At 42.9% G+C, this 27,769-nt stretch overlaps 2 protein-coding genes and 1 long non-coding RNA gene across 9 annotated transcripts in view; 2 read left to right on the top strand and 1 right to left on the bottom strand.

Moving 5' to 3' along the window:
- The window catches only part of LOC101800614 (WD repeat and coiled-coil-containing protein), a 30,077-nt gene extending 21,427 nt beyond the window's left edge, over positions 1-8,650 (top strand). The window contains exons 4-5 of the mRNA XM_021267756.4: positions 1,564-1,684; positions 5,261-8,650. Of these exons, the coding sequence (XP_021123431.1) occupies positions 1,564-1,684; positions 5,261-5,427 (288 nt within the window). The 3' untranslated portion in view covers positions 5,428-8,650. The remainder of the gene's footprint in view (positions 1-1,563; positions 1,685-5,260) is intronic.
- On the bottom strand, positions 1,725-16,386 carry LOC140002262 (uncharacterized). 6 transcript variants are annotated; one of them, XR_011808601.1, is made up of 10 exons: positions 15,928-16,386; positions 15,092-15,292; positions 14,607-14,786; positions 14,326-14,532; positions 10,563-10,699; positions 9,055-9,141; positions 8,735-8,898; positions 4,204-4,335; positions 2,449-2,823; positions 1,725-1,965 (listed from the first exon to the last, which is right to left on the bottom strand). It is a non-coding gene; the product is annotated as an uncharacterized lncRNA (long non-coding RNA). The 6 variants fall into 6 exon arrangements; XR_011808597.1 differs by having other exon boundaries at positions 1,725-2,823; XR_011808598.1 differs by lacking the exon at positions 4,204-4,335 and having other exon boundaries at positions 1,725-2,823; positions 8,644-8,898.
- A 6-nt stretch (positions 16,387-16,392) lies between these two features.
- WDCP (WD repeat and coiled coil containing) lies at positions 16,393-25,832 on the top strand. Of its 2 annotated transcripts, none has more exons than XM_038177261.2 (4): positions 16,393-16,554; positions 19,103-20,982; positions 23,330-23,447; positions 25,216-25,832. In XM_038177261.2, the coding sequence occupies exons 2-4, from the start codon at positions 19,123-19,125 to the stop codon at positions 25,485-25,487; spliced, it is 2,250 nt and encodes a 749-aa protein (XP_038033189.1). In that variant the 5' UTR covers positions 16,393-16,554; positions 19,103-19,122; the 3' UTR covers positions 25,488-25,832. The 2 variants fall into 2 exon arrangements, with proteins under 2 accessions (XP_038033189.1, XP_038033190.1); XM_038177262.2 differs by having other exon boundaries at positions 16,406-16,549.
- The last annotated feature ends 1,937 nt before the right edge of the window (positions 25,833-27,769 follow it).

Below are 27,769 nucleotides of genomic sequence, written 5' to 3'. Positions count from 1 at the left end.
ATGATATTTCTTTGATTAAGGATTCTTTTGGTATTTCCCCATTAATTGCACAACAACAAATTTCTGGCTGTTTTGAACAGGCAAAGAGATGAGGAAACCTTTGAAAGTTGGGTGAAGTTTTTAATGGAAAGATATTTTTACAGTTCTTACACCTTCTATCATATATAAATAAATATATAAATATATATATATAAATAAAAAACAAGCTGATAAAAATATAAAAACAACAACAACAAAAAAAATACTTTATCTGCATGGCCAAATTAAGATAGAGTTTGGTAGACACTCTGACTAGCAGAGTTCAGTGTTGTTGCATGAGAGCATACATACCACGTACAGAAAAACTGAAGTGATTGTTTGGTTTAGAAAAGTTGTTGCACAGCAAAAAAGCACGTGCTCACTGGGAGAGTCAAAAGACAGCACAATTAGAAATGAAAAGACAATCATTAAAAGAGATGTGTTTAGTCAAATGTCAGATTACCAAGTACAGAAATAGCAGATGCAGTTGGGAACTTATTCAAACATAATTTTGTATCAGAAAGGAAGATGCAAGGGTATAAAGTTAGATGCAGACAGGGTAGGACAAGAAAAGGAGTTAGCACAGACGACTTCTTTTCAAGATGTTCTAAAACATTAACTTGGATCCCTTCTAAATGTACAACACAGAACAGTTTTATGGTCACTGGGGGAGTTTTCATGTTACGATTGACTTTCAAAAGATATCAGATGGGAAATTGCAAATGCAAATCCATATTCACTCCATAACACATAGAATGAATTAACTCCACTGACAATATTAACAATATATTTTTGTGGTCCTTGCACTTTGTAGTAACCTGAATGGCAGAACACAAAGGTGCCAGTTCTCAAGACCAGCTAAACTTCTCGAGTGCCACCTCGAGTATGCCATGTTTATATTCAAACACATATTTTTTAGGGAATGTTAGAACTTCCAGGGCAGTAGATCCATATATTCTCTCTCTATCAATAAAAAAAAACACCCTTACATGTATGATTCCCAAGCCACCTTGCTACAGCAGCTTTCAGGGAGACTGTCTCTATGCACAGCCTCTCTGCAATCCTCTGTGCCAGAAATGGCATTTTACTGGGGCGGAATAGCAGAACAATGAGTATCGAAACACCCACACGTACAGCCCAAACTGAGCAGAACCCAAAGCAGTTGCTTTGGTAGCACAAGACTTAAGCAACTTCCTTGTAGGCATGAAATATTCCCTTCCACTGAACTGACTCTTGAGCCAGAAAGACCCAATGGCCACAGGAACGTGGGGCCTGATGTATTTGATATGAAGGGGTGATGCAGTTTGTGCCACATAAGCACAAAAAGCAAAAGCCAAAGAGGCATGTGCCTCTTTCCATGGGGCTCTCTGCCTCAAATTGCACTCCACAGTTGTGCCATCTCTAAACTGTAGCAATGACAGAGAAAGGAAATGCAAAATAATGAAAGAATTGAAAGGACTGAGAACAGGGGAATAGTTAAAAGGATTCAGGTAAAACAGCTAAACCTTTAACAAGATCTTTTCTTTTACATACATGCGTTTGAAGAAATGTTTTTCAAATGGAGCAGTAACTGAAGAAACAAAAGATGTTCTCCTCTGTGATGGCAAGATCCATTTGAATTTAGTCCAGCAGCTGTTTGATCTGCCCATTATTGAAATGAAACATGGTATGTTCTTTTTATTTCTGGTATCTGGTTTCAACTGAGATTTTTAGTGTAAATGAGGCATTTGTGGTAATTACCCCATGCTGTAGCAAATGCAGATGGCTAAATTCACTTAAATGCTAAGTAATTGCAGAACTACCTATTACCAGAGTAATATGTTGGATGCCGTTGCAGAGGAAGGTTGAAAAAATAATCAGTCCAGTGGGTTATCTGGAAATAGAAATACTTCCTTCCGAGCCCTTTTGGCATTCTGCCTTGTCCATCGTCACAAGTGTACCCCACACCTGGCAATGAAGAGGAGGTTGGAGGAAAAGTCATTCTCACAAAGTGATAGATGTACCATGCAGCATTTGGGATTATTTTAATCTAAAATAAACAGCAGTGCTCGATGTTCTGATTTGTCAATCCCACATTTCTAACACCACTGATTTGTAAAGACAGAAGTGGCCAGGGAAACCTAGGCCCTCACTTTCTCTTATCCATTTCTCTACAGTGCTTCTGATGGCTTTTCTCATCACAGCCTTATTATATAATGACCTTAAGGTACACGGTACTTGGCTGCAATTATGATCTCCTTGCTTTGTTTCTGCACTGAGGGATCCACAAATAACTTTATCTTGGCCTTTGTCTTAGCCCTTGACAGGCTGAGACACGCTGGCTTCATCAGAAGACTTTGTTTTATGAGAAATTAATTCAACTTTTGGTGAGATCAAAATGAAAAGGACAGTAGTAATGTTAAAATGTTCTAAATAATGAGAGTTACGTACCAGACTGATATATACCAGGCTAACTGATGAAGCTAGAACTGATGGCTACATACATGCCACAGCCCAGGGAGGCTGCCTACATCCCAGCCACATTGGGACATTTCAGTTTTTCCCTGGCCTACAGGAGTTGTTCCAGCAGCTAATATGGATATGCAGGATATGCAGATAACAAGTACATGCAGGTTTTGTACTTCTGTCAGCAATTTCTCTTTCCTGTGTAGTGCAGTGGAGGCAAGCACAAAGCCCTCCACATGCTGCAGAGGCCGGAGCTCTTTCCCAGCAGGCTTCTGCGATAGCATACTGTAGCAGCTTTGCAGGGCAAGGAGGACAGATTTTTGGCTCGTACTTCCAGTTCTTGATTTTGGAAACGAATACCTATAATGAGCAAAGAGGTTTACAATTCAGTATGTAAACAATAAATAAAGTGCCAGAGAAAACATATTTTCTGCTCTATGAAATAGCTGAATATTTACTTCTCAGAACTCTGCTCTTCAATGTCATGCATTGGACTTGGGAGATATCAAAAAAACATCTCAGAATCATGCTAACATGACCCCTGCATGCACAGTGCACTGCTTGGTGTTGCAGAAATTGAGCCTGTTTGTTGGCTGCAAGAAGAAAGACTGAATGAAAAATCCTTCTAAAACTCACCAAAATCCTGCAAAAATTGTCAGATTGCAGGCAGAGGTAGTTATGCGGCTGTTTTTGCAGTTATGACCATGTGAGGTTTATATTCCTCAATCTTTCCTTTGCCACAAGGCATGAATATTAAATTTGATGTTTAAAAATATCACTCCCATCCTTTAATGCTCTATAATTAAAGGGGACATAATGAAAAGTATGCTTGTACTGTGGTGATAGCCCAGCATTTTTTAACTATGAACCTAAAATTGAATGCATTGAAAAAAAAAAAAGCTTATAACTGCAGACCACATTCATACCCATAGCAAGGCTATTAGGATCACAAGAGTTATACGAGCAATGAACTTGCCCTCATCATGTGTGCATTAAGCCCAGGACCGTAATACCATTACCTGGGCTAAATATAGCCTGCCACATAGCGCCGTAGTGTTAGCACACACAAGGCTCTCTTTTCTGCAGGTCATCGTGCCAATAACTGTGCGTAGCAGAAGGGAATTACATTCAGCACAAGGTTTTTCTGCCTTCAGTGGATTTTGGGGTGAATGCTTCAAAGCAGTGTTACCAATTGCACAGAGAATTTCAAATATTTCATTGGGTGGAAATAAAAAGCCTTAGGAGTATTGCAAAAGAGTGTGCTTTATCAATTTGACCAATATTATCAACTGGGACAGCAGAGTTTCCACTTCTAGGCCCACCGTTTATAGAATCTGAAGACTGTCCAGAATTAGAAAGAAAGTATTAAGAGGAGAAGATTAAAGCTTCATGGTTTGGAATGACAAGCTTCTTATGATGTAACAGGTGACATGACAACTTGGAACAGCGTCGCAGCCCAGGGAGGTGTTCTGTTAATAGTATAAGGGAGATTTGCTTTGTCCAGTAACGTGGTTTGTTACAACTGACAGAAATTAAGCATGGCTTTCCGTTCCTTTTTTCCATCCTCTTTTTCCATCTGCCTTTTCAAAACACAATCTTATCTCCCCAAATTAAAAATGTGAACAATAAAACATAACAAGGCTTTCTTTAGCTCAGATCCCAGCCAATGGCACTGCTCAGTAATGACAGGATCCTATGCTCTAAGAAAATGCAGGACACAAGGGCTCCCACAATGCTTACCAGCTGCTACAGTGTATTTTCTTCTATTTTTTTAATTTCCACAAAATGCCAAATTGAACAACAGACAAACAGAAAGTTCACTATTTTGTTTAACAGCTGTAAGATCCAGTCCAACAGGAAACAGATGACTCACTAGGAAAAAAAAAAAAAAAAAAGAAAAGAAAAAAAAGAAAGAAAAAAGTATATATAGCTTCATTTGCAAGCTGACTTTCAAAGGAAGGTAAAAAACAAAGTGTGGGAGGCTACATTTATTTTCTGCTTCTGTGTAATACAGAGAGTGATCCTGAATGATTTTAGTCTTTGTCATTTAATCTTGCCTCCTTTTTTTTTTTTTTTCTTTCCTAAAAGGAAACAGATTTAAAACATTATTCAGGTTCTGTTCATTGTCTTCTTATGAAAAGTTTTGATTAATAATTAAAGGACAATGAATTTTATTATATCTATATATTTTATTATATATAGCTTTTGTAAATCTGCTTTTTAAAATCATGATATCTTCTGGAAACCATCTCCAAGGTGTAACTTGTTCCATTTGAGATATGAAATTGTAAACATACTGCACAATCTTGGTTAAATGAAGGAGATGGAAATCCCAAATTCCCTTTAGAGCCAACACAGCACAATGATTTTCTTTACCAATTTTTTTCCATTTTTATGATCTCTTCGTCATTTGGGAAGAGCAGATGAGCAAAAGGGATAAGCAGAAGTAGATGTCACTGGAACACAAGTTGGCACGGAAAGGCTGGCTGAGTTTTCAGAAAATGGAGATACTTCGGTTTATCAGAGCTAGCAAAGAGATGGTTGTTTTTTCAACCTAACTTAAATAAGGGATAAAATGCCACAAAACTCTCAAGACCTTTTGTGTAGCTTCCCTTTGCATTTACACATAAATGTGTTTGGCATGGACTGCCAGATCTTACTGTCATTAACATGACAAGGTCTTGGTGTACAAAAGGGAAGCGTGCTCTGCTCACGTGCTGGATGGCTTCTTAAAACGTGTTTGTGCACTTTTAACCAGAGCCATACGCTCATTTCCTTTTTTGCTTCATTTTTGTAGGCTCCTCTTGGATTGTGCTCACTGCAGACAAGGACGGCTTCGTGCCATTAATATTCAAAGCAGCACAGGAGATAATCATAAGGGATGGAACTGACAGTTCGGAAGTCTGTGGAGGGCACTCCTACAAAAAGGGCAGCCTAATGCAGCCTCCCAGCAGAGTGACATAACTGCTCAACAAAACCCACTAACGATCCTTTTTTTTTTTTTTTTTTTTTTGTCTGAAGCAATACAGAAATGTTCTGCAGTGTCGGAAACTGAACGACTAGGAAGCTGTCTTCACTACTTGCAATATATTTTAACTGTAAAATCTGTGATATGGTTACACACTAGCTAAGACCTAGGGTTGGATGGACCCTGATGGTTTCTTCGGGAGGATCAGATCTAGCCTGAAGTTTATCAGTACTGTTGTTGCGTATCAGTACTGTTGTTTAGCATAATGTTAACAACATTATGCTAAAAATCATGCAGTAAAAACAAGTCTGGCTAATCCAGGAGCACAGACTCCACAAAAGCAACCAAATGTTTTTTGTTGCAGGAGAAAATGCAATTAAAGAGCATTTATGTTGAGGAAAACTGGGGAGGGAAATGAGAAAGGAAAGCACTTTTAGGCTCTCTTTGCTGTTCCAGTGGGTCCCATGGAAACCTGCAATGTTTTCAAAAATGCATAATTCTAACACAAAAAACGTTCAACTACTAAAATGGCTGCATCGCTGTCTCACTTACACAGCATGTAGATTTATACACGCACATGGAGGAGAAAGAAAAAAAGCCTTGCCAGGTAAATTAAGGATCAAAGACCCTGAATGTAAATTTAATTTGGCTACATGCAGATGTCTACACCGAACTTGCCACCTAGACTCCTGTAGGATCAGTCCTAAAGTCAAAAAGCACTCCTACAGCAGATCAGTCGTGTCCTACTGCAGATCTCGAATAAAAGTGATCATGGTGAACCATCCCTATTCAGTCAGTAATTAAGTGCCTACTCCATGCCACTGCCTGCAAAGTGTGCTAGTGTGACTGGTCTGAATGCAGACATTTGCACGTAGTCAGAGGGATCCCACCCTCGGAGACAAGGGGTAACACCAACACATCTGAGGAGCAGACAGGCAGATTCGTGAAAGTTCAGCCTTCGTGACTATGGTGAGAGGAATAACAGAGGAACTGAGCAAACTCCTGAGGGAATTCCCAGTCTTCTCGTCCTCTCAGTGCCGTGAGATGAGTAAAGTGTTGTGAGCAGCCACGTGGGTGAGGTGCAGCATCTCCTACTGCTGCATAGGTCCCCACAGAGAACACACGAGGTGTACCTGCTTCATCCTGTATGATCAGGGAAACATAAAAGGGATGAGGCATTTAATCTACTGTTAAGACTTATTTGTCATTCTATGTGTTTTAGGTCTTGTTAGTGCTATGGGAGAGTCTTTCTTCCCTCCTGGGAACCATGTCAAGCCTCACAGTGCACAGACACCCTAAAATCCAGGTGTAATACCTCGCCCCGTACCAGTCCTGGGTCAGTAAGGCAGGTCTATGATCTGAAAGCACTTAATGGGATTGGGGAGTTTGGCACAAGTGTCACCCCAGTGATGCAGCCAGAAATCACAGGAGGAACAGATTAATTCAATTCACTGATATAAATAATGTCCTTCTCACGCAAGTATCTTCCCAGAGACAGAGAGATCATCGTTCTAACAAGGCGGCAAGCACAGGTATGCGATGGAGCTGGGTCTAGTTGTCCTAATATTTCCTTATATTTCTAAATGATTTAACGCATTTTGAAGGAGCAAAATGCACTTCACCAACATCCTCACGTATCACAATGATTTCTGGTACTTCAAATACTCAGGTCTGTGGCGAAGTAAAATAAAAAATAATTATAATTAACTAGAAATGATGGAATGATATATTTTATAGGAATATTTAGGATAAACTAAAGGAAGAATTAAAGGAAATTTTCCTGACAAATATTGTCTTTGAAGGGAAATGGTGGTAGTCCCTCAGTTTGGTCCACTTACTGTGAGGCTACTGAAATACAAAAAAATATGTTATGTGGTACAGACCTGCACTGCAAACATATGAAACTGAAGAAATAGAGGACTGAGATTATCAGGCTGGTAACACACCGAGACACCCATCTGCACTACATAGCTTCTTTGAGTTCCTGATACACGTTATTCAGAAGAATCGTTCTCCAAGAGCTCCTGCTCCACCTTTTGTCATCTTCATGCCTCAGTGCTGCCACACTGAGGGGGGATTCCCAAATACTAATAAATAATTCCCAAAGGGGGAATTCTGGAAGATGAAAATCTTACCTAATAAGATCAGCAAGTACATGCTTCAAAAAAACCTCAGAACTTGTAATTATCACGAGGCATTTCACTGTCAGTCTGACACACTACCGTTTGGATTTTTCATGTACAACCTTTCTATAAAATGATCTGCCTGTTGAGAAGATCAGGAGTGAAAAGAGCTTCCACGCCTGACTGACTGCTAAGTTTTGCTTGGTTCAGCAGAGCTAAAAGGAGGCAAATAAACTTTCAGATGACAAAACAATTAGTTTCAGGGAATAGCTCTAAAAGGTGGCTGTAAAATTTGGAAACTTAGCTCTGTGATGCTTAACGAACTTTGGGATTTCTTATACTTTGCTGACATTTTTTCCTTTGCTGTATGATTCAATGGTTACTGAACCTATGTAGGACCTAATCTGCCTGAAAGTGCTACCATTATCCAGCACAATTAGTCTAGTAACCAATGAGGACCCCGGTTCATCTTTTTGCACACTCACAGTTTTATAGGAAGGCTCAGGAAAAGCACTCTCTATAATCAATTAAAAATTAATGCTGTTAAAAACCAGCACTACTCTCCATGCTTATGAACACACATCACGCACATATAACTCCCGTGGAAAATAAGTGTTCAACTCATATACATTCAGTTACAAATGAACAACTCCTAAATGAAGGAAGATTTGTTTCCAGTTAATGATTTAGGGGTCCAGTGCAGAACTATTTTGTATAGTGTCTATCACAGGCCTATCAAGTTAAAATTGAAAGTAATAAAAGCACTGGAATAAGTGCTGAAGAGATTTATGCAAAGCAGAGGATAATTTTCAGCTTTGGTTTGGATGGAGAACAGATGGGGAATCAGCGAAGTAAAGAGATATAAGGCTGTTCTATTAAGCACAAGCTGTACAGAAGATTTTTGCACAAACAATGAAAAAGGCGTGTGGAAAGATAAAAAGAGCTTGTACTAAGTGAGTTGAGCAGAGAGTAGGCTGTGAAAAGGAGAAAAGCACAGACTGGGAAGCATTCACCTTCCTCCAGCAGGGCTGTTTCATAAACAGTGGCCAAAATCGATCAGTTTAGAAAAAATGGAGTTGTTCAGGTCACCTGAATTTCAGGAAGGTGCTGAGTCCCACTTTTCGACCCCTTCTTTCAGCAACAGAGAGGACAGGCTTCTCCAGAAGAAGAACGAGCGTACCTGTGCAAGGTTCCTGCCTGGAGGGAAGGCTGCCTTTCATAATTAAAACAGAGGAAAGCTGGGAGCTTAAATGGGAAGTCAAAGTGTAACGGTTGCACTCAGTACGCTGTACCAGTGGCACTCAGAACACTTAATGGCATACCAGCTCCTCCCAAACATTACCCCTGTGGGGAATAAACAACATACCAGAAAGTCTGAATTTCCATTTTAATTGCTCTGCGTTTTTATGCAGCACATTTAAATGCATCCTAGTGTGTTTTAGGACTTATTATATCTTTACTTAAAAGTACAATCTGCTTCAAATTAAAGTTGAAGCTTACCTTACGTTTCCCATAACTTTGCTGTTAAGCACGTGGCATCTATTTTAGTCTTCCTGGTTTCTTGTATGGCCTCCCTGCTTGGGGAAACTGCAGAGGACAGAAATGTTACATCCCAGGTAGGTTCTTCTCTTCCTGGGTTTTGAAAACAGCATTGCAAAAATGATAATAAACCAATATACAAACTGAATGTAACAAAGTCAAAGTAAACTGAACGTTTGTTAGCCAGTCCATGATGCTGATTTCACAATGAAATATTGCTCTGAAATTCTTGCTAGTAACTAAAAACTAAGAGACCAGGTCCAGGAGGTACATAAGGTGAACTCTGCATGACCCTCAACTTATTCTTTCCCTTTTTTCCTTTACTGTTACTGAAGATCTATGTGCCCTGGAAGAAAGCTCCAGAATACTATTGTCTATACTCATCCTAAAAACCTCAAGTATAAATTTCCTGTAATACACTTTCAGTCATTTGGACAGCAGAAATCATGCCTAAAATCATTTTCCTTATTTCTGATTTTTATCTGTGCTTTCTCAGCTTGGACAATGAACATATTTTAGCCTGTCTTAAGGGAAAACTGCAAGCATTGGCCCAATATCCCTTTCTAAGATGTAGAGCAAGAGTCTCTAACTCTCTAACCCAAAACAGTGCTTATTTTTCCTAAATAACTCTTGACAGACAGTTTATCTAACTCGTTCTTTAAAAAACCATCCCAACATTCAGGACCAGATTGCAATTACAAAACAGGTCAGCCCTTCAGTCCTTGACTCCTGTGACCTAACTTTAAAGTCAGACAAGGTAAGTCCCAGGGGTTATGCAACATAGAATCCTAGAATCCTTAAGGTTGGAAAAGCCCTCCAAGATCACCTGGTCCAACCATCCCCCTACCACCAATGTCACCCACTGAACCCTGTCCCCAGGCACCACGTCCAACCTCTCCTTGAACACCCCCGGGGACGGTGACTCCACCACCTCCCTGGGCAACCCGTCCCAGTGCCTGACTGCTCTTTCTGAGCAGAAATGTCTCCTCGTTTCCAACCTGAACCTCCCCTGGCATCCCACACAAAGTAATTTAGCTTATGTATTAGCCTAATATATGTTAATATTCACAATATATGTTAATATATACGTTAATTAGTTACTATTATGGCTTCAGCTTTCTGCCAGACTGAGGCAATTTCACTATCTCTGTGTTAAATGCAAATTCACTTTCCTGAGCTTCAATGTGTCCCTGCTGGTGCTGTTATCTCAGGGACGAGCAGAGGACTGCCAGTATCTCCCTGCTAATGCCATTTGGGTACCTCTCATCTGAATTTCCAAAGCTCTCACTGCGATTTGTCCCTTGTTTGCAGGGAGCCAGCACTGTCCTCGACCTTCACCCTTCCTTTCCCCCGCTATTACTTGCCCCGTACATGCCACCAGGCAGGTGTGATGAGATGTTTGTGCCAAAGCCTGGTACTGGCACCGAAAGACATCTGCACAGGAGGTAGGTTCACAGCGCTGCACAGACCTGCTGCTTAAAACTATCAGGAGTCAACAAACTCTGTCCTTTGGCAAGGATTCATGAGCAGCGGGCACCGCAATATCCTAACAGAGAAGGGAGCACGCAGCCAGGAGAGCAGGACATCTACAGAGCACAGCGTGATCCTACAAAGGAATAAAAAAGAAAAGAACTTAAGAAAAAAAATGAACCTAAACTCCAGAAAGATGCAAACTTAGCTGACTTTAGAGGCAACAGCCATTTCCTTCACATCAAACATATTTAACACGTTTCATAAATATGAAAGGCAGCACTGTTAGATAATGGGACAGTCTGTGAACATTGTTTTTAAAAATTAGTACAAAATACATAAAAATGCACTAATTATGGCAGGGAAAAAAAAATATTTTTTGCCAGATAAGAAAGGTTCGAACATCCTAGCTGAAATTTAGTTGTGGGATACTAATGCCAAGCTTTCTGAAGTGATGCTGGTGAAGGACTTTTCCACCCACCACTGCACCCCGTTCACTCCTGCTCCTGTCCTGCAGCAACTGGGTGGACGTGTGGGGAGCCAAAGCTGTAAATGGATAAAAAACCTACTAAAACTCTTCTAAGATGGATAATTTCCCTGATTCAGCCCAGAGCTCAGCTGCACAGCTGTGCCAACACCATGGAGAAGGCACCATGATTCTTACACCATGCAAAGGAATTAGTAATGTGCCCACTGCTGTCATTCCTTTTATCCAGCAGTGAACCCCAAGTCTCTGTAATCACCAACACATTTATTTTGAACACCTCAGTGCATTTTATGAGAAGATTGATTGTGTTCCTTGACATTTTACTGTCAGAGATAGCATAACCAGCAAGTAACCCTGATAAAAATGAACTGGTTACAATTTGAATCCTAAATGTGATGCAAATTGTTTTCCTTGTTATTCTTTCCTCAGAAACCCATTTTGCCCAAAAATAAGTCCAAATAAGTGTAATTCAAAATACCAGCTCTGTTATGGTCAGATTTTCTCTCAGTTATGCAAACAATTCATGATTTCACACTCAGCTTGTAAATATTCCTACACTCCTGTAGCCTGCATACAGCTGTCATGTCCGGTTGCACCTCTACCTTTCCTAACATTTTATTTAGAAACCAGTGACAGTTACCAACGTGAAATACAGCCCCGCTGATCGTCCTTGATACAGTTCCCTCAAAACACTTGTACCTGTTAATAGCACTAAGGAGAACTGCGTGATGGGAGCGTGCCTGGAAAGCAGGATTCATCTATGAAGAAGCAAGATGAAAGCAGTGCTTTTGCAGATTAGTTACTTAAAAGCAGAGCAGAAAACACAACATTAGAAGGTAGAAGTGCCTAGGACTGAATTGGTTGCTGAAACAATAAAGGGTTCTCACCCCAAGACTGGCAAAGAAGGAGAAAAGGTCTCTCTAGGTCTGTAATGCAAGTGAAAGGGAGCTCCAGGTGCCCACTAGAAAGATTAAAACTTGAACAATTTATTCTGCATGATGTTGTTAAATACCTGTAAGGGTATGATTTGTATATTAGCGTGGTTCTGGCCTAACCACAGGTATAAAGATGTGTAATTTAGAACGTGTTATTTGTTCTGATGAAGTACGCCGGAAAATGTCCTTGGAAAGATTATTCTAAAGGAACATTGTCATATTAAAAATCCTTATTTAAAAATAGCTGTTTTGATCAAATCAGTTTTAAAACTGAAAGGCTCTCTCGTCAAAAGGCCACCTCCTTTTTTTGATGCACCTTGTTTTGCTTTTCCATGTTATTTATGGTCCACAACAATAGCAGCTGCTTCAGCAGACATGGCATGGTAGCCACAGGTAATTCCCACTCCCTTTGTCGCTGTCTTAATCCCCCAAATTGTCACTGATCTTTAGCATTCCTCAAAGGCCAGAGCCACAAGGAACTCCCTGCAAGTCCTTCCCCTGTAGAGCAGAGACATTTGACATCTCCTGCCTGATGGAAATACCGTGAGCCCTCCTGGCTTGATTCAGCCAGGCAGAACAGACGAGTTACTCCTGTCTTGCTCTCAGTGATCCTGTTCACACACCTCACAGTGCTGTCTGCTTTCCTGTAACAGTACGATATTGATTCAGGCTTAGGTCATTTTCCACAAAATTGCTCATCTTTTATGAACTTTGTTACTAATCATCTCCCAAAAGTACAAAGAAACCCCAAAACACTTTTACTGTAATGGCAAGAAGCAGATAAAACCCATACACATTTAGCTACTGATCCTAGGCTGTACCACATCCCGTTTCAGGGGACTGAATTACATGGCAGTGCCTCACTAAGCCTTCCCATTAAGAAATGTTGTGATAAGATCTTTTTGCTAGTTCAGTAGTGATTAGTGAGTAGTGATCCTGGATTAAACAGAATTTTAAAAATATTATGCTTATGAAGTTAACAGCAAGCATCTTCAAATTATTCTTTGTCCTTACTATGTTCCTTGAATATGAAAATATTCAATGAAAGCAAAGAGAAACTCTACAGAGCATTGAAATAATGACACTACAGCAAGTCTCCCCATCACACCTATTTCCTCTTCTGCCACTCTCTACCAGGTATGCATAACTCTTCTTCCTGACCGTCCTATGTTTTTATTAACATTGTGTTTCAAACTGACTTGAAAAGCAGATGCCAAAATGACATGGCAAATGAAATTCTGGGAACACCAAGCTGTTCTCACTGCAGGGACTGCAGATCTGCAAAACCGGTGTTTAAGGAGAAGCCTGCCTTAATGCAAGTGTGTATTTTTAAAGGACAAAATGTGTGCTTCTAATAAGCATGACCACTGGAAATTATTGCTGTCATTTCATCTTTCTAAACACTTTTTCCTGTGTAATTTCATTGTCATACTTTTACCTTACATACATCTCCCAAGGGTTTTTGCATCCCTGCAGTAGCAGAGGTGCCATATATATATAAATAAATAGCTTGAAAAGAGAGAGAGAGAGAGAGAGAGAGAGAGAGAGAGAGAGAGAGAGAGAAAGAAAGAAAGAAAGAAAGAAAGAAAGAAAGAAAGAAAGAAAGAAAGAAAGAAAGAAAGAAAGAAAGAAAGAAAGAAAGAAAGAAAGAAAGAAAGACAGACTACAGTAATAATTACCTACCTACCACCCTGGCACTCTGGTAGGCAGAGACAATTTTATTTCGATGAAAATACTACACAAGTGATCATATTTTACAGATGTACAAATAGCTATGAGTTTTTCTGATACCTTTGGTTCATTTGTAGACCTTAATTAAGATTTAATTAATATATTTATAAGCAAATTTACACAATGAAAATGAAAGTCTTTAAAAATACTTGATCACATAATTCTAGGCACAGAAAGAAAAAGTAAACGTTTAACGTGAAAACATCTCCTGATGCATTTTTAAATGCGGTTTCTCCACCTGATGAAACAATTTAGACAAAAAAGTGTCAAATCATTTCCCTCACGAGAATACCATCACAGCGGGGAATTCAGCTCTTCCAGCAGGCTGTTGCTGTCTGGTATAGCCCCCTGGTGGCCCCGCTCTGCCTTAACCACCAGGGAACAGAGCAGCTGCCAGCTCTCTGGTGCCAGGCACTGATGAAAATAATCGGCTAAAACCTGTCCCCAAAAGTCTTCTTATCCACGGGTGGCCTGGCAGCACTTTCTAACTGCTTCACTACCGATCTATCACAACCACAGTCTCATTAATGCTATAGGAGGTGCACTTTTTTTGTCACCCTTATTTATTTGGTGTCCATAGGGAAATGATTAAAAACACAGGTCTCTTACCCTGGCAATGCACAGGACCAAGCAACCCCAGGCACTTCACAATGCCGGTAGCTGATGTGATACAGCACAGAGTGGTTAAGCACAGTCAGTCCTACAAGCAGAAGGGAGCTGACCTGGAAAAGCACCATGCTTGGCACCCTTACCAGCCCACAAGAGAGAGCAGAAACTTTTAGTGCTGTTCAGCACTTGTAACTGCACGTGTACTTCCTAGGGCAAAAAGAAAAAGAGCAAATGAAATAATTGGCACTGCCAGCTGTCAAGCAGGGCTTAGCTCTGCTCACCTCTGAGAAGCATCAAGGCCCTAACCCCGAGTGTATAGGGAACGTGTGCGTAGTGATCGTTAAGAGTAGGTTACTGCAGGAATTATTTCATTTTTCAGATTTCCTTTTCAGATCCAGGTTAGTTTTGGATTCTTCTCTCTACCACAGAGCATTCTGTACTGTCTGCTGTTAATCTTCTCTCTGTCGGAGAAAAGAGAACACAGAGACGAAATGTGAAAATCGTGATTGCTCACTTTCTGATTAATTCTCATACATCTGAGAGTATGTATTTGTCAAACAACATAGAAAAGCTGTTGTTTGGGTCCTCTGCTTTCTGAACTAAAATATAACTTTATGAATCTATTCATCATCTCAAACCTGGTTTTATTTTGTTGATGTTTTTGTTTGTTTTGTTTATAGCACCTCACAGCATCAAGGGCCTGTAGCTGGCAGAAAGACCCTTTCATTTCAAAAATATAGCAGTTCTACCAAACCCTATTTTCTACCTCTTGCCATCCAGAAGTCTCATGGCCACTTCTCCTTTACAGGACAATTTTCTGAAGGAAGCTGGAAGTGAAATTTCTGTATGAGTAGCATGAATTTCTCTTCCAGGCTCCTTTCCCACTAGAATCAGATATGAGAAGTGTTCCTATGCACTTCAGTCTTCTTGAGCCCTTTATCCTGTAATCCAGCATCTTACAGGTGCCCTGTCAGGTAGAAAACAGTCAAATTAGGGTGTTTTTGTTGTCTGTTTGTTTGTTTTTACAGACAATACCCGGAATTTTACCTTGTAAGCAATAGTCTGTCACAGATCCAAAGATGTCCTCACCTTTTGTGCATAACAGACCCTTAAAATTCATATCAATATATTGAACTCCAAAATTTGTCTGTGACTAAAGAAAAATTTGCATTTAGCTAAAAAATATGTCCCAGAAAGTTGCCACATCTTGACTTGAACACCCCCAGGGACGGTGACTCCACCACCTCCCTGGGCAACCCGTCCCGGTGCCTGACTGCTCTTTCTGAGCAGAAATGTCTCCTCATTTCCAACCTGAACCTCTCCTGGCACAACTTGAGGCCATTCCCTCTAGTCCTATCACTGGTTACCTGTGAGAAGAGGCCGACCCCCAGCTCCCCACACCTTCCTTTCAGGCAGTTGCAGAGAGCAATGAGGTCTGCCCTGAGCCTCCTCACACACTAGTCTTTTTATTTATTTATCTATTTTATTTATCTATTTATTTATTTGTTAATTTACATTTGAGCTTTTTTGTACATTTGACCTCACACTCCTTTTGAGTATTTTGTTCACACCCTGATCCAATTTGACAGCTCTTTAATGCACCTTTTCCAGTGCTTCAACATCCTGTTGTAAACAGTTTCAAAACCTGTGCAGTGACTGGGCAGCTCTGCAACACTAAGGACTGGCAAGTGCCACAGCACACACCTCGCAGGAGCACACAATTAGCTTTAAAAAGGCCTCAGGGACTTCACAGCGTGTTGTGCCCAATACAATAAACCCAGACCGAATAAGTTGTTTTGGAGCACTTCTATATCACATTTATGTGCTTTATTCCTTGGGTTTAAACGTGATCTTCCAAGGATATCACAGAAGAAAAAATAAATAAATAAATAAAAATGGGCATGTATCTAATTAGCTGATTTTCCATCTTTAAGGAAAAAAAAGCGGTCCCCAGGCAGGGGGCAGCTCCCCTCGCCCTCAGTCCCCTCACAGACGGGCGGCCATTCCCGCCACCCTCGGGATTGGCGGAGAGCCGCGTGACGTCACGGCCGAGCCCCGCTGCCTCCTGGGAGTTGTAGTCCCAGCGCCCGGCCCCTGTAGGCGCCGCCCGCCGCGTCACAGGGCTCCGGGCGGGCCGGGCCGGGGCGGAGAGGCGGAACGGGGGCCGGGAGCAGCAGGCGGCCGCCGCTCGCTGCCGCCGGGGTCGTGCCGAGCCGCCGGGAGGGTGAGGTCGGTGAGCGGCCGCGGCGGGCGGGCCGCTGAGGGAGGCGGGGGAGATCGGTGCGGGCGGGCCCGCGCAGCGAGCGGCGGGGCGGGCGGCTGGTTTTGGGGAAAAGCGGCGCGGGCGGGCGGCTTTGGGCGCTCCCTTTTCCCCCTTTTTCCCCTTTTTTCCCAATTTTGCGCCGTTTTACCCCGCGGGGCTCCCCGCAGGCTCTTCAGAGGGACACGGAGCTGGAGCTGTGCCGCACCCAGCAGCCCAGCCCGGCCTCCGCCATGGCAGGGGGCTGCGGCACGCCTCAGCACCCCGGGGTGCCGGCTGTCGTGGCCGCCGGGCTCGGCTTTCCCTTTCCAGGGCTTTTGGGGCGATGGGGAGCGGCTCCTGCGCCACAGGGAACCGCCCCGGTGGCCCCGGAGCTGTAGGATCCCAGCGCGTCCCGTGAGGCGATTTTGGCATCGCCCTGTGAGGGTTGCCCGGCGGGGATGTGGCGCTCGGATCACTTAAAAAACAACCAAATCCCGCTTTAATTTTCCACAAGTGGCCGTTGCTTAAAAAAAAAAGAAAAGATTGAGCTTAGAGAAACACCAGGTAGGTGATGGAGAAGGTGACTGGGAAGTACCTCAGGTGTGTGTTTACCACAAGGCGATGCACCTAAAGTTGGCCCTGACAGACTTTTATGATCAAATCCTGTCAGCACCATAGCACAAGTACCACATTCATGGAGCACCTGCTCCCCCTCAGCAAGGTAACCCGCCTCAGTGCTGAGCTGTCATTTGTAGTTGCAATTTTTTCCTTAATAGCTGACCTAAATCTCTTTTGTTGAAACTAAGCTGCTTATTATCTTGCCCAGCAGACCTGGAGAACAATGGAGCAGGGCTGTCATCAACCACCTGCTTTGTGGTTGCAAGTTTACCCTCACAGTCTTCTCCAAATGAAATTAACCCAATTCTTGTGTTTCTGTGGTCCGTGAACTCTAGGAAACATTTCCATCATCACTGGACTGTGAAACTCAGAGCTAGGCACGGAGCTCCAGTGGTAGGATGGTAGTTATCTCCCTGGTGTGTAGCACCTCTCCTAGAAACATTCCCAAATTACACAGTCGTATCTTGCAACTTTCTCACTGAAATTACCAAATTACTCAGCTTGTGATCTGCTGTTAAGCCAGATCCTTTTTTGTCATGCACCTATCTACGCAGTTACACCCAGAGAAGCTGTGGGTGCCCCATCCCTGGCAGAGCCCAGGGGCTGGATGGGATTTGGGCAGCCTGGGCTGCTGAGAGGTGTCCCTGCCCATGGCAGGGGGTTGGAATTAGGTGATCTTTAAGGTCCCTTCCAACCTAAACCATCCTTGATTTCCTGGAGAGGTATTCACACTTTCTTCCCATCCCCCTTTACTATTTTTTGCACTCGTTATTAACTTGATAAGGAGTCATCCTGATCATCATAACTGTCTAATTTTAGTCTCTTCCAATTCTTTTCTTCCACATTTGGGATCAGCAACAAATCGTTAATTAAAATCTGAAGTAGAGCCAGCTCCTTCATGTGGTGATAACCCTTCCAGTTTGACTGTTGACTTTCTCAAACGCTTTCTTGTTTTTCACGTTTCCTACTAAAGCTGCAGCTCATTCTGGGCCATGACTTTGTAGCTGAGCAAAATCCTGTAGAGAATCTTAAACGAGGGGACCATCAATTCCTTTGAGCTGGCTTCTGTGCACAGAATAGGGATTGCTCGCAGCTCAAGAACTAGAAATGTGGGTAAAATTGTGAACCCCTTTGAAGTTTTGGTGCCTCTTGGATGTCCCAGACACTTGGTTACAGACTGCAGAGAGTGATGATTGCTGTCAGTTTCTCATTCTCTCTCTTGAAGCTGTTACACTGTGTAGGGAACTGAAAGCCTTCTCCTGAGCCATCAGGCAAATCATGTAACCCATTTTTCAAAAATACTGGAACAAGTATTTTTCAGGTGGATGGTTCTGTCCCGTACCTGTGTTCTAAGTTCTTTTAAATCCTTTCTCATACATTTCCTCAGAAGAATCTGCTTTGACTCTAACTTGGTACAAAATTGCATTTGCTCTTTTAGAGAGCTTTCTGGAATAACCAGACAAATGCCTCGTTCTAACCCACTTAGTACAGGATCAGATTTATAGATAATACATTAATGCCCTGTCATACTTGTAAGAGATTACTTTAGCTGGTCACAACTGGGCCACGAAGCTGAGGGTGAGAGGTGATGTTTTGAGAAATTCTTAATACTAAAAGTCATTCGAAAATATCCTGAGAAGCAGCAACCTGTCGATTAGAATGAAAGGGCTGGTTTTGTGATGAAAAAGCAGCAGACTAAGCCTGTAAAAACAACAAAACCTCATTTAAAATTGAATTTCACTGGGGAAACATTATGAACAACAACAAAAGTTGGGTTGTGGACGAGCTTTATATGTGTGTTGACTTCACCGAAAGGAGGAGTCCAGCGTTGGCAGGGCCATAAGCTAAATAATCCTGCAGGTGTTTTGCTCTGTCTTCCGCAATAATCGTTTTTTCTTTCCATTCTGGTTTGTTTAGATGCCTCACATCAAAAAATCATGGAGCTAGGGAAGGCGAAGCTCCTGAGAACCGGCCTTAATGCCTTACACCAAGCGATTCACCCCGTGCACGGCATCGCCTGGACAGATGGGAAGCAGGTCATCCTGACTTCCTTACACCTCCACAACGGAGAGCCAAAATTTGGTGACTCGAGTGTCGTTGGGCAGTTCGAGCACGTTCACGGACTCTACTGGGGCCCGAGCCCTGCTGATGCCCCCGCCCTGCTCGCTGTCCAGCACAAGAAGCACATCACCGTCTGGCAGCTCTGCCTGAACGCCGCAGAGAGGAATAAGCTCCTGGTCTCTCAGACATGCGACATCAGCGAGCCCTTCCCGGTGCTCCCCCAGGGCTGCGTGTGGCATCCGAAGCAGGAGATCTTGGCCGTGCTCACCACGCGCGACGCCTCGGTCCTGCACTCTGTGCATCTCAACAGCTGCAGGGTGAAAGCCGATATCAAGGGCAGCGGCCTCATCCACTGCGCCTGCTGGACGAAGGAAGGCAACCGCTTAGTCGTGGGGGTGGGCAGTGCCCTTCACTCCTACATTTGGGATGAGGCTCAGAAAACGCTCCACGCTTGCTCCTTCTGCCCCATCTTCGACGTGGGGGGCTACATCTGCGCTGTAGAAGCCACCCTGAGTTTCCAAGTTGCTGTGGCTACCGAGCTCCCCCTGGACAAGATCTGCGGCCTCAACGCGGGGGTTGCCTTCGAAGTGCCGGCGAGCATCGAGACCGAATCCTTCCCCTCGCAGTCCAGCTTGTGTGGCGAGGAGGAGTTCTCCATGGACGGGGGCAAAAAGTCATTGGACTCGGAGAAGCCCGCGTCCACTCTTCCGTCTCCCGTGGATCTGACTCACCTGCTTTCCAGCAAGCAGGGGGCCGACTGCAGCCCCCTGCTTCACCTGAGGCCCAAGGACTACCTGACGGGAAGCGGGCAGGACTCTTCGCATCTCATTCTGGTGACTTTTGAGAGAAAGGTGACCTCCACCAAGAAAGTGAGCATCCCGGGCATTCTGGTTCCTGACATCATGGCTTTTGACCCCAGGACTCAAACTGTGTCAGTCGCCTCCAACACCTGTAACGTTATTTTAGTCTATTCGCTGACGTCGTCCAATTTGCCCAACATCCAGCAAATTCAGCTAGAAAAAAATGAGAAACCGAAGGGTTTGTGCTTCCTGACCAACAAACTGTTACTGATCCTGGTTGGAAGACAGAAATTCACTGACCCCGCGTTTCTTCCCTCTTCGAGATCAGACAAATACATGATCCGGTTGATGATTAAGGAACTGATGTTTGAAGTGGGTCCTTCATCCGCAGCAGTTAACGGGAATTCCTGTTTTAATCTTTCCAACGCTCCTCACGAGCTCCCTGCAGACGTTCACCCTCTCAGTCGTGGGCTCTTGATACCAGACCGTGCTGCCCCTCAGTCCCCTACCAGCAGGAGAAAGCTCATTGAAGAAATTAAGAGCCCCGCGTACGAGCAAAGCTCGTTGTTGAACGTGAGCGACCTCAAAGACAAAAAGCTGCCTTTGGGTTTCCCTCCAGCTCTTGAGGCTCTTGATGCTGAACCAGTAAATCGGGCTGTGGCGTTGTCCACCACGTCGCTGTCGTTTTCTAACAAGCCAACATCTCCTAAAAGGCAGACAGATGGAGCAACCAAAATTCCGAATTCTTACAAGAATAACCTGTTAAGTGAAAAGGAAGCGAGTTATTTATCAAAGAACGTAGAAAGACTCTCTGGTAACTTTACCGAATTGCAGCGTCATGTCCGTGAGTTAACTGAGCTGCTAAAATCTGGGAAGAGAAATCTTCCCCTCTACCCATCTTCTCAGGAGCCTTCTTTTATTAACATCACCTACCAGGTAATTAAATATTGGAAGCCTTCATGGCCAAACCCATTCACGGATGTAACAGACTTCTTAAGGACCAGCTGTGGTCAGGTTGCACACGGGGAGGGCACCATCCTGCACGTGTTTAGTATGCACAGATTTGGTACAGATGAGTCTGAGAGGAGCCTTATTTTAGGGCTTTCCCTTTTAGATAGGTCTGGTTTCTTTTTGGTGTCCTTCTTCCCCACTCTTCCTGCAACTACATCTCAGTTTTGAAGTTCTTTTATTTAGAAGTGTTTCATTTGGGGGATTATTCACCACTGCCTGTCCCCACCTCACGTTTGGGCTGAGCTCGTCGGCTCTGACCCGAGCAGCTGTACCTTGCCCTGCTCTGCAGAAGGTGGTGAGAACCCAAAGAACCCGTGCGTCACAGCTCTGTTGCAGAATTAAAATCTTGTATCAAGGTCTAGGATGTTTTCCTCAGCAATTTCTGGAGCTTTTTGTGCAGCAATTCAGGCAGTGAAAAATGCTGTCTATGGGAATTTCTGATTCTCCTGCCCTTTTCCAAGAAGAACTGTAATAATGGGGACGGAAATTAAAAAAAAAATGGCTTTGTCTCTAGAGCAGAAGTCTTGCTAATTAGTATTGAGAGCACCATCTGAGAAGGAGGGAGACCCTTAATGACAGAAAATAATTCAATTAGCATAGCTTAAAGTGGCTTTAAAATCAAATTTCCTTTGAAAGACGCTTTTCTTGGCTGAAAGCAGGTATTTCTAAATCTCATGCTAGAAGGTGTAAGATATCTAATTATTAAATTGTGGCACAAAACTATTAGTTCTCTTCCAGAGGTGGTTTTAATAATTCTGAGTCGATATTCGTTGCAATTTAAACTGCCATTTCTTTTCAATAACCACTAATTTTGGGTCTTTATTGCTAAAAATAATTATTCTCAACTTCTGTAGCATCATACTCTTAGGTCCTAGACCATATTTCCTCCCTCTGTTTGCTGTTTTCCATTCTAAACGTTTAATAATTACAATAACTCTGTGGGTTTTTTTCTTAGCTCTCTTAAGTCCTAATTAAATGTGGGGCATTACTCCAAACAGTGGCCTTAGATATCAAAGTGAAAGTTTTCCTCAGCAAGGCTGCTGTTTTATTTTCCTGAGATGCTTATTTAGAGACCTTTTTATACTTGAGGTCACACAAATTCTGATGATGATTTTGTATTCATATCTCTTTTAAAATACAGTTTGAAACGAGTTACGTTTCAGCTTGTCTTGATGCAGCAAGAGCTAGAGGAGTTACAGTTGCATGAGAATGTTTCATGAATTAAAGGCTCCAGTTTTGCCTCCAGATTTTGGTTGGTGATGACTTGTGATAAGAAAATAATTTGATTTCTATGATTGCAGTTGGAAGGCCTGGCAGGGAATGGTGTGTTCTAACTTTAATTGGGGTACATTTGATTCAGAAATCTTCAGCAAGGAAACAGGGATCCTCGCCTTACATGTTGAGCCCTGATCATTTCTCTACTGTCCAGTTTATTAGGCAGATTTTACAAAATGGTGAGGAACCCCAAAGTATCCCAAACAAGCAGTGTCTGAGAGAGAGCAGTGGCACGTTTATCAGTGCAGGGAAGGAAGACCATGAGTGCATTTCCAGGCTCCACACTTAACACATGTCTTTTTTGTGGATGGATGGGTCTGTGTGGAAGAGGAGTCAGAATTCACCTTGTTTGTGTCGTGCCCCAGAGCTAAGACCAAGGCTTCTTTGGGAAGCAACATGGCTAGGTGAATTTTATCCTATGCAAAGGCAGAATTTGTAGATTTGGTAACAACCAACCTTCTGTAGACTTCGAAAATGCTTTGCTTTGCCCTATGGGGGACAGACTTTGCAGACATTTGGTGAGTTTAATGGCTTGGAGCCGTGATGATCAGAGGTGAGGCAGGCTCTTCTGATGTGTTTGTCCATTTCTTGTCCCAGAAGCTTATGGACAGGATTTCTCACCTCTTCAGTGGATCACAGAGAGGGAAAGATGGAAAACTTGCTGCTTTACAAACTCCCCAAGGAAGTGTCCCTCGCGGGTGGTAGGATGAGGGTCAGATGTAGCCTGTTGTTTTCCTCAGGGGCAGCGTTCCTCTCCTGTGCTGACACTGATTTAGCACGTAGCGATTTGCTGCTGTCATTCACAAATCTTCTCATGTTGAGAGCTGACGCTTGAAAGTATGAATCCTGCAAACTGGTCTGAGTGAAAGTAGCATTTGGCTTTCTGTAAGTGGTGTAGTTGAAAGCATAGCTGTGATTTTGTTTTAATAAATGTCATTTTGATATCTCTGCTGAAATGTACATCACTGTATCTAACGACTCTCTCTTGAATTTACAGAAGCAGCTTTCCAGAAACGATTCAGATGAGAGGCGATCTGTTATTCTTTGTGAGGGTAAACTTCGTCTCAGTATAGTCCAGCAGATATTCAACCTCTCTCTTGTAGAAATGCAGCACGGTACGTTGTAATTATCCAACAATACGAACACTTCAAACACACGCAGCACTCTGAGTGAGCAGTAGCAGTGCACATAACCTGATCTGGAAAAAAAAAAAAAAAAACAACAACAAGGAACAAATACTGAAAGGTTATTAATAAAAGCTCTTAGTTACAATGTAAAGATTCTTTTCAGTCTAGGCTTTGACTAAGAAGAATCTTTACATTATAAAAAATGAGTAAACTTTAATGTACGGGTCTTCTCCTCCCTTTTTCAAGCAGCTAGTTATACAGAAAAATTACTGTCACCTAGTATTTTAGATGTATTTTCAGCTGTTTTAAATGGAGAAACCTGCATAATGGGAAGGTTAGAGTTGGTGGTTTTGATACACAGCTTTCTGTATTTTAATTTGTAGTTCCATTATCAGGTGTCCTTTAATAAATCCAGTAGTTCTTTATAAACACAACAGTAGCACTCTAAATTTTAGCAGTTTGGTTCGCTCCAGTTCTTGCCGTGAAGGAAACTGCCTTCTTGCTGTGTGCTCCTCTGCTGCCATCCATTCATCTCATGCACATCCCGAGTGCCTGGGTGTGTGTCAATTCAAAGAGTCTCCCTTCTGGCAAGAGCAGGAGACATGCCTTGGGGGTATGAGCTCCTACTCCTATGTATATTTTCAGTACTGTTCCAGCTGCTCACCCACTGTCTGCTGTCACGCTGCAATTTTATTTTGAGCTATAGGACTCGAAGAACTTCACTTTCTGGATAGTACTGAGGAGGGCGTCCCCATTACCACTGTTATTTAGACTTCTTGATAGCTTCAAATGTAAACTTAGCAGAATTGGTTACCCATAAATAAGTAATCATGCAGACAACTAACCTAATTAAACCTCAGAAAGAAACAGTGTTATAGTAGGTTTCTTTATCATTTTTACAAGGATTACTAGGTAAATGGGCGCAACAGGAATGGTAGTTCCAAATTCCTGAATTGTACTGATTTTAAAGTTTGTTCCAAACGAGATATTAAGCCGAAAGATTAAAGGGTCGTGTGCTTTTAAGCTGCAATCTTCTTACTTGTGACATGAAGTTACATAATATAACTGCAGAAACAGCTGGAAATGTTGCCCTCAACTCCCTCACACACCCCCACCCCGAGCTCAGTGTTATTACTTCATCAGCTTAACAGATACAGGTAGGGAAATATTCTGGTTTGTGTCGTTTGGTAAAAGTTGGTGCTTCTGAGTCAGCAAATTATTTCAAATTGCAGAAATCATGCTAATAATGATGTGAAGTCAAATAAAAAATGGACCAGAGATGTGAGGCTTGTACAATCTAGAACAATATTTCTGCCTCATGTTTATTGGAATTAATTATATTGAAATGACATAACAGAAGCTGTTTCTATTTTTTTTTAATTAATTTGTCATTTAGTTTAATCTGCTTCATACAGTATCTGCACAGCTTAAGCTCTGTAAAGTAGTCTATGAATACCTAATTAAAACCAAGTCTGGATGGTTACGAGTTCTGCTCAGAATTTAATTCCTCTTCCTTATTTAGAGCGTGCATTTACTATGGTCACCTCTGCTTGTGGGAAGACTGTCAGGAGGCTCATGATTTTGCACAGTTGTTAACTATCCTTTAGTTTTGCATCTCCCCATGCCTTTTTTTTTTTTGCTAGAAAAACTGCTGTAAGCATACCGAAGCATTTAATTTTAGAAGAAATATGTTTTATACCTGCATCGTGCCTTTTTACAGAGGAGTTTGCAACCAGCTGTGTGTCTGCCTTCACAGGTTCGTCCTGGATTGTTCTCACAGCAGACAGCGAGGGCTTTGTCCCGTTGACGTTTACGTCCCTGCAGGAGGTAGTCGTAAGGGATGCCAGCACAAAAGGCTACAGCGCCCGTTCCTCCAAAACGCTGGACATCATCAGTTCTACAGAAGGCTGCAGACCCGCTGCTTCGGAAAGCCTGGATATCACCAGTTCTTTGGAAGGCCTCAGAGACTGTTCCTCCAAGGCTTTAGACAGCAGCGGTCCTTCGGAACAAGCCAGCAGCAAAATGTGACGTTGGGTGGAGGGTTTGTAATGCTGTCGTACGGTAGGAGACACTGTATGGACTGCGAGTTCTAGGTAATGGTCGGTCTCAAACCTCGGTTGGGTTTCTGTCACTTTTGTTGACATCTAAATTATGTATTTATTTGTTTGGTCCTTGGAAACATTAGCTTTTTTTTTTTTTTTTTATACCAAGACGTTTTTTAAATATGCCTCTTGCATACAGCAGGTATTTGTATCAGTGCTTGAAAGTAGAAGGGCTAACAAGCTCCAGAGCTGAAGTTAGCACCTCGGTCTTTAATATCTTGGTGGTTTTAGATGATAGGAACATTGCATAATAAAGACATCCTTGAAAGCACTACATTTTTCCTTATTTCTGCCAAACACTCAGAAGCTTGTAGATGGTCTGTTGGAGTGCATCTGGTTATGCACCGGTGTTAACTAAGGCTGTGAGCAGTAGTTTAGGCGTATGGAATTGGGTCAAAGTAGGGTTGTGTAGAATGTCGGCATGGTGTAGAAGTGAGACTTTGCTCCTCCAGTGCCCACTGCTAATGTCTCTGCTTAATTTTCTGAGTCTGGGGAAGCAGCCCTCACGTGTGGAAGCGGTGGTGGTTGGCTGACCCAAGCTGGCAGCTAAGGAGAAAATCAGAAGGGCAAATCTGTGGAGAAACTTACAAGTTGAGATAAAAACAGTTTAAAAGGTTAAAAGGCCAAACCAAAACACCTCAGTGTGCAAGCAGAGCGGAACAGGGAGTTCATTCACTGCTTCCCATCAGCAGGCAGATCTCCAGCAGCTTCAGGGAAAGCTTCATCGTGTAGCACTTGGGAAAACACACACCACAGCCCCAAACATTCCCCCTGCCTTCCTCCTTTTTCCCCCAACTTTTATTGCTGAGCGTGACATCTTGTGGTCAGCAATACCCCTCATCACCTGGGGCCACCCCTCCCCACCCCGTGCACACCCCCAGCCTCCTCACTGCATGGACAGAGGGGGAATGAGAGAAAGCCTCAAAAGAATCAGTGCTCCAGAAGCACTGTGCTTGTCACAGATCCGAGGCACAGCACCACAGGGGCTGCCAGAAAGAAAACTCCATCCCAGCCAGGCCCAGCACATCTTTATAGGCAAAAAGACGTCAGCATATGGATAGCTGTAAGCTTTTTGTAAGCTTTTGCTGGCTAACTTTTGTATTCTGGTAAGTATTTCTTGGTCTGCATATTTAAATTTTTCCCCATCACCTTTAAAACAATCATCTTAACAACACTGCCTTCAGTACATCTATTTTAAGTTCTCATAGAGAGAACTGGCAAAAAGGAATTCCAATAACCCACCACCCTGAGAGCCTCCAATTTAAAGGACGACAGAAAAAAAAATGTTCTATTGCCTTTGTAGTGAGAGAGGGAGAAAGAATGCAAAGGTGAAATTTAGAAAACAGCACAAGTTGATGTGGTGTGGATTGCAGCACCAGAAAATGCAGTAATCCAGAATCGCTGCCCATAAAATTAAAGCACGGTGACATTAAGCAGTTTATCAGGCTTTCACGGTGGTACTTGACTGCGAGAAGGAATTGAGTGACAAGATTATGGAACTGGAGCTGCTGCCTCAGGACTAATATGATCTCTTACTGCCTAGTTGGAAATTTAGCCACCGTCAAAAATCAGCAGCCCACGAAACATCGTATTAAGGCTACACCATCTGCTAAAACAGCCGCTAGCATTTGCCTTTGGTCATAACAGAAGAGGTGGAGAACTCCAAGGTGCTTGGAGAAAATCCTCCAGACCGAGATGAATTGCACTTGGAGCTGGGATACCGCCCTGACAGGTTCACAAAATGCCACCCAGAATTGCTGAAAGTGTTCAGGAGGGATTTAAATCTACAGACAGTTTTTTCTATGACTATCAATACCTGCAGGGAGGAGCAAGGAACATGGAGCCAGGCTCTTTTCTGTGGTGCCCAGTGCCAGGACAGGAGGTTAAGGCACAACCTGGAGCCCAGGAGGCTCCCCTGAGCACCAGGCAGCACTTCTGTGCTGGGCGGGTGCTGGAGCCCTGCCACAGGATGCCCCGATGGTTGTGGGGTCTCCTCCTTGGAGATCTTCAAAAGCCACCTGGATGTGGGCCTGGGCACCCTGCTCTGGGTGTCCCTGTTAGTGCAGGGGCTGGACCAGATGGCCCCAGAGGTCCTTCCCACCTCAACAGAATGGTTGCATTCTGTCACTTTTTTTTTTTTTTTCCATCCCATTTCTGCTACCACTGGAAGGTGCTGTGCTTACCTTGCCCCCAGCAGCTCCTGGTTTT

The sequence above is a fragment of the Anas platyrhynchos genome, chromosome 3 (assembly GCF_047663525.1).
Source record: "Anas platyrhynchos isolate ZD024472 breed Pekin duck chromosome 3, IASCAAS_PekinDuck_T2T, whole genome shotgun sequence".
Lineage (NCBI taxonomy): Eukaryota > Metazoa > Chordata > Aves > Anseriformes > Anatidae > Anas > Anas platyrhynchos.
The sequence above is the reverse complement of the archived record's forward strand: the minus strand, read 5'-3'. Positions and strand labels throughout refer to the sequence as shown.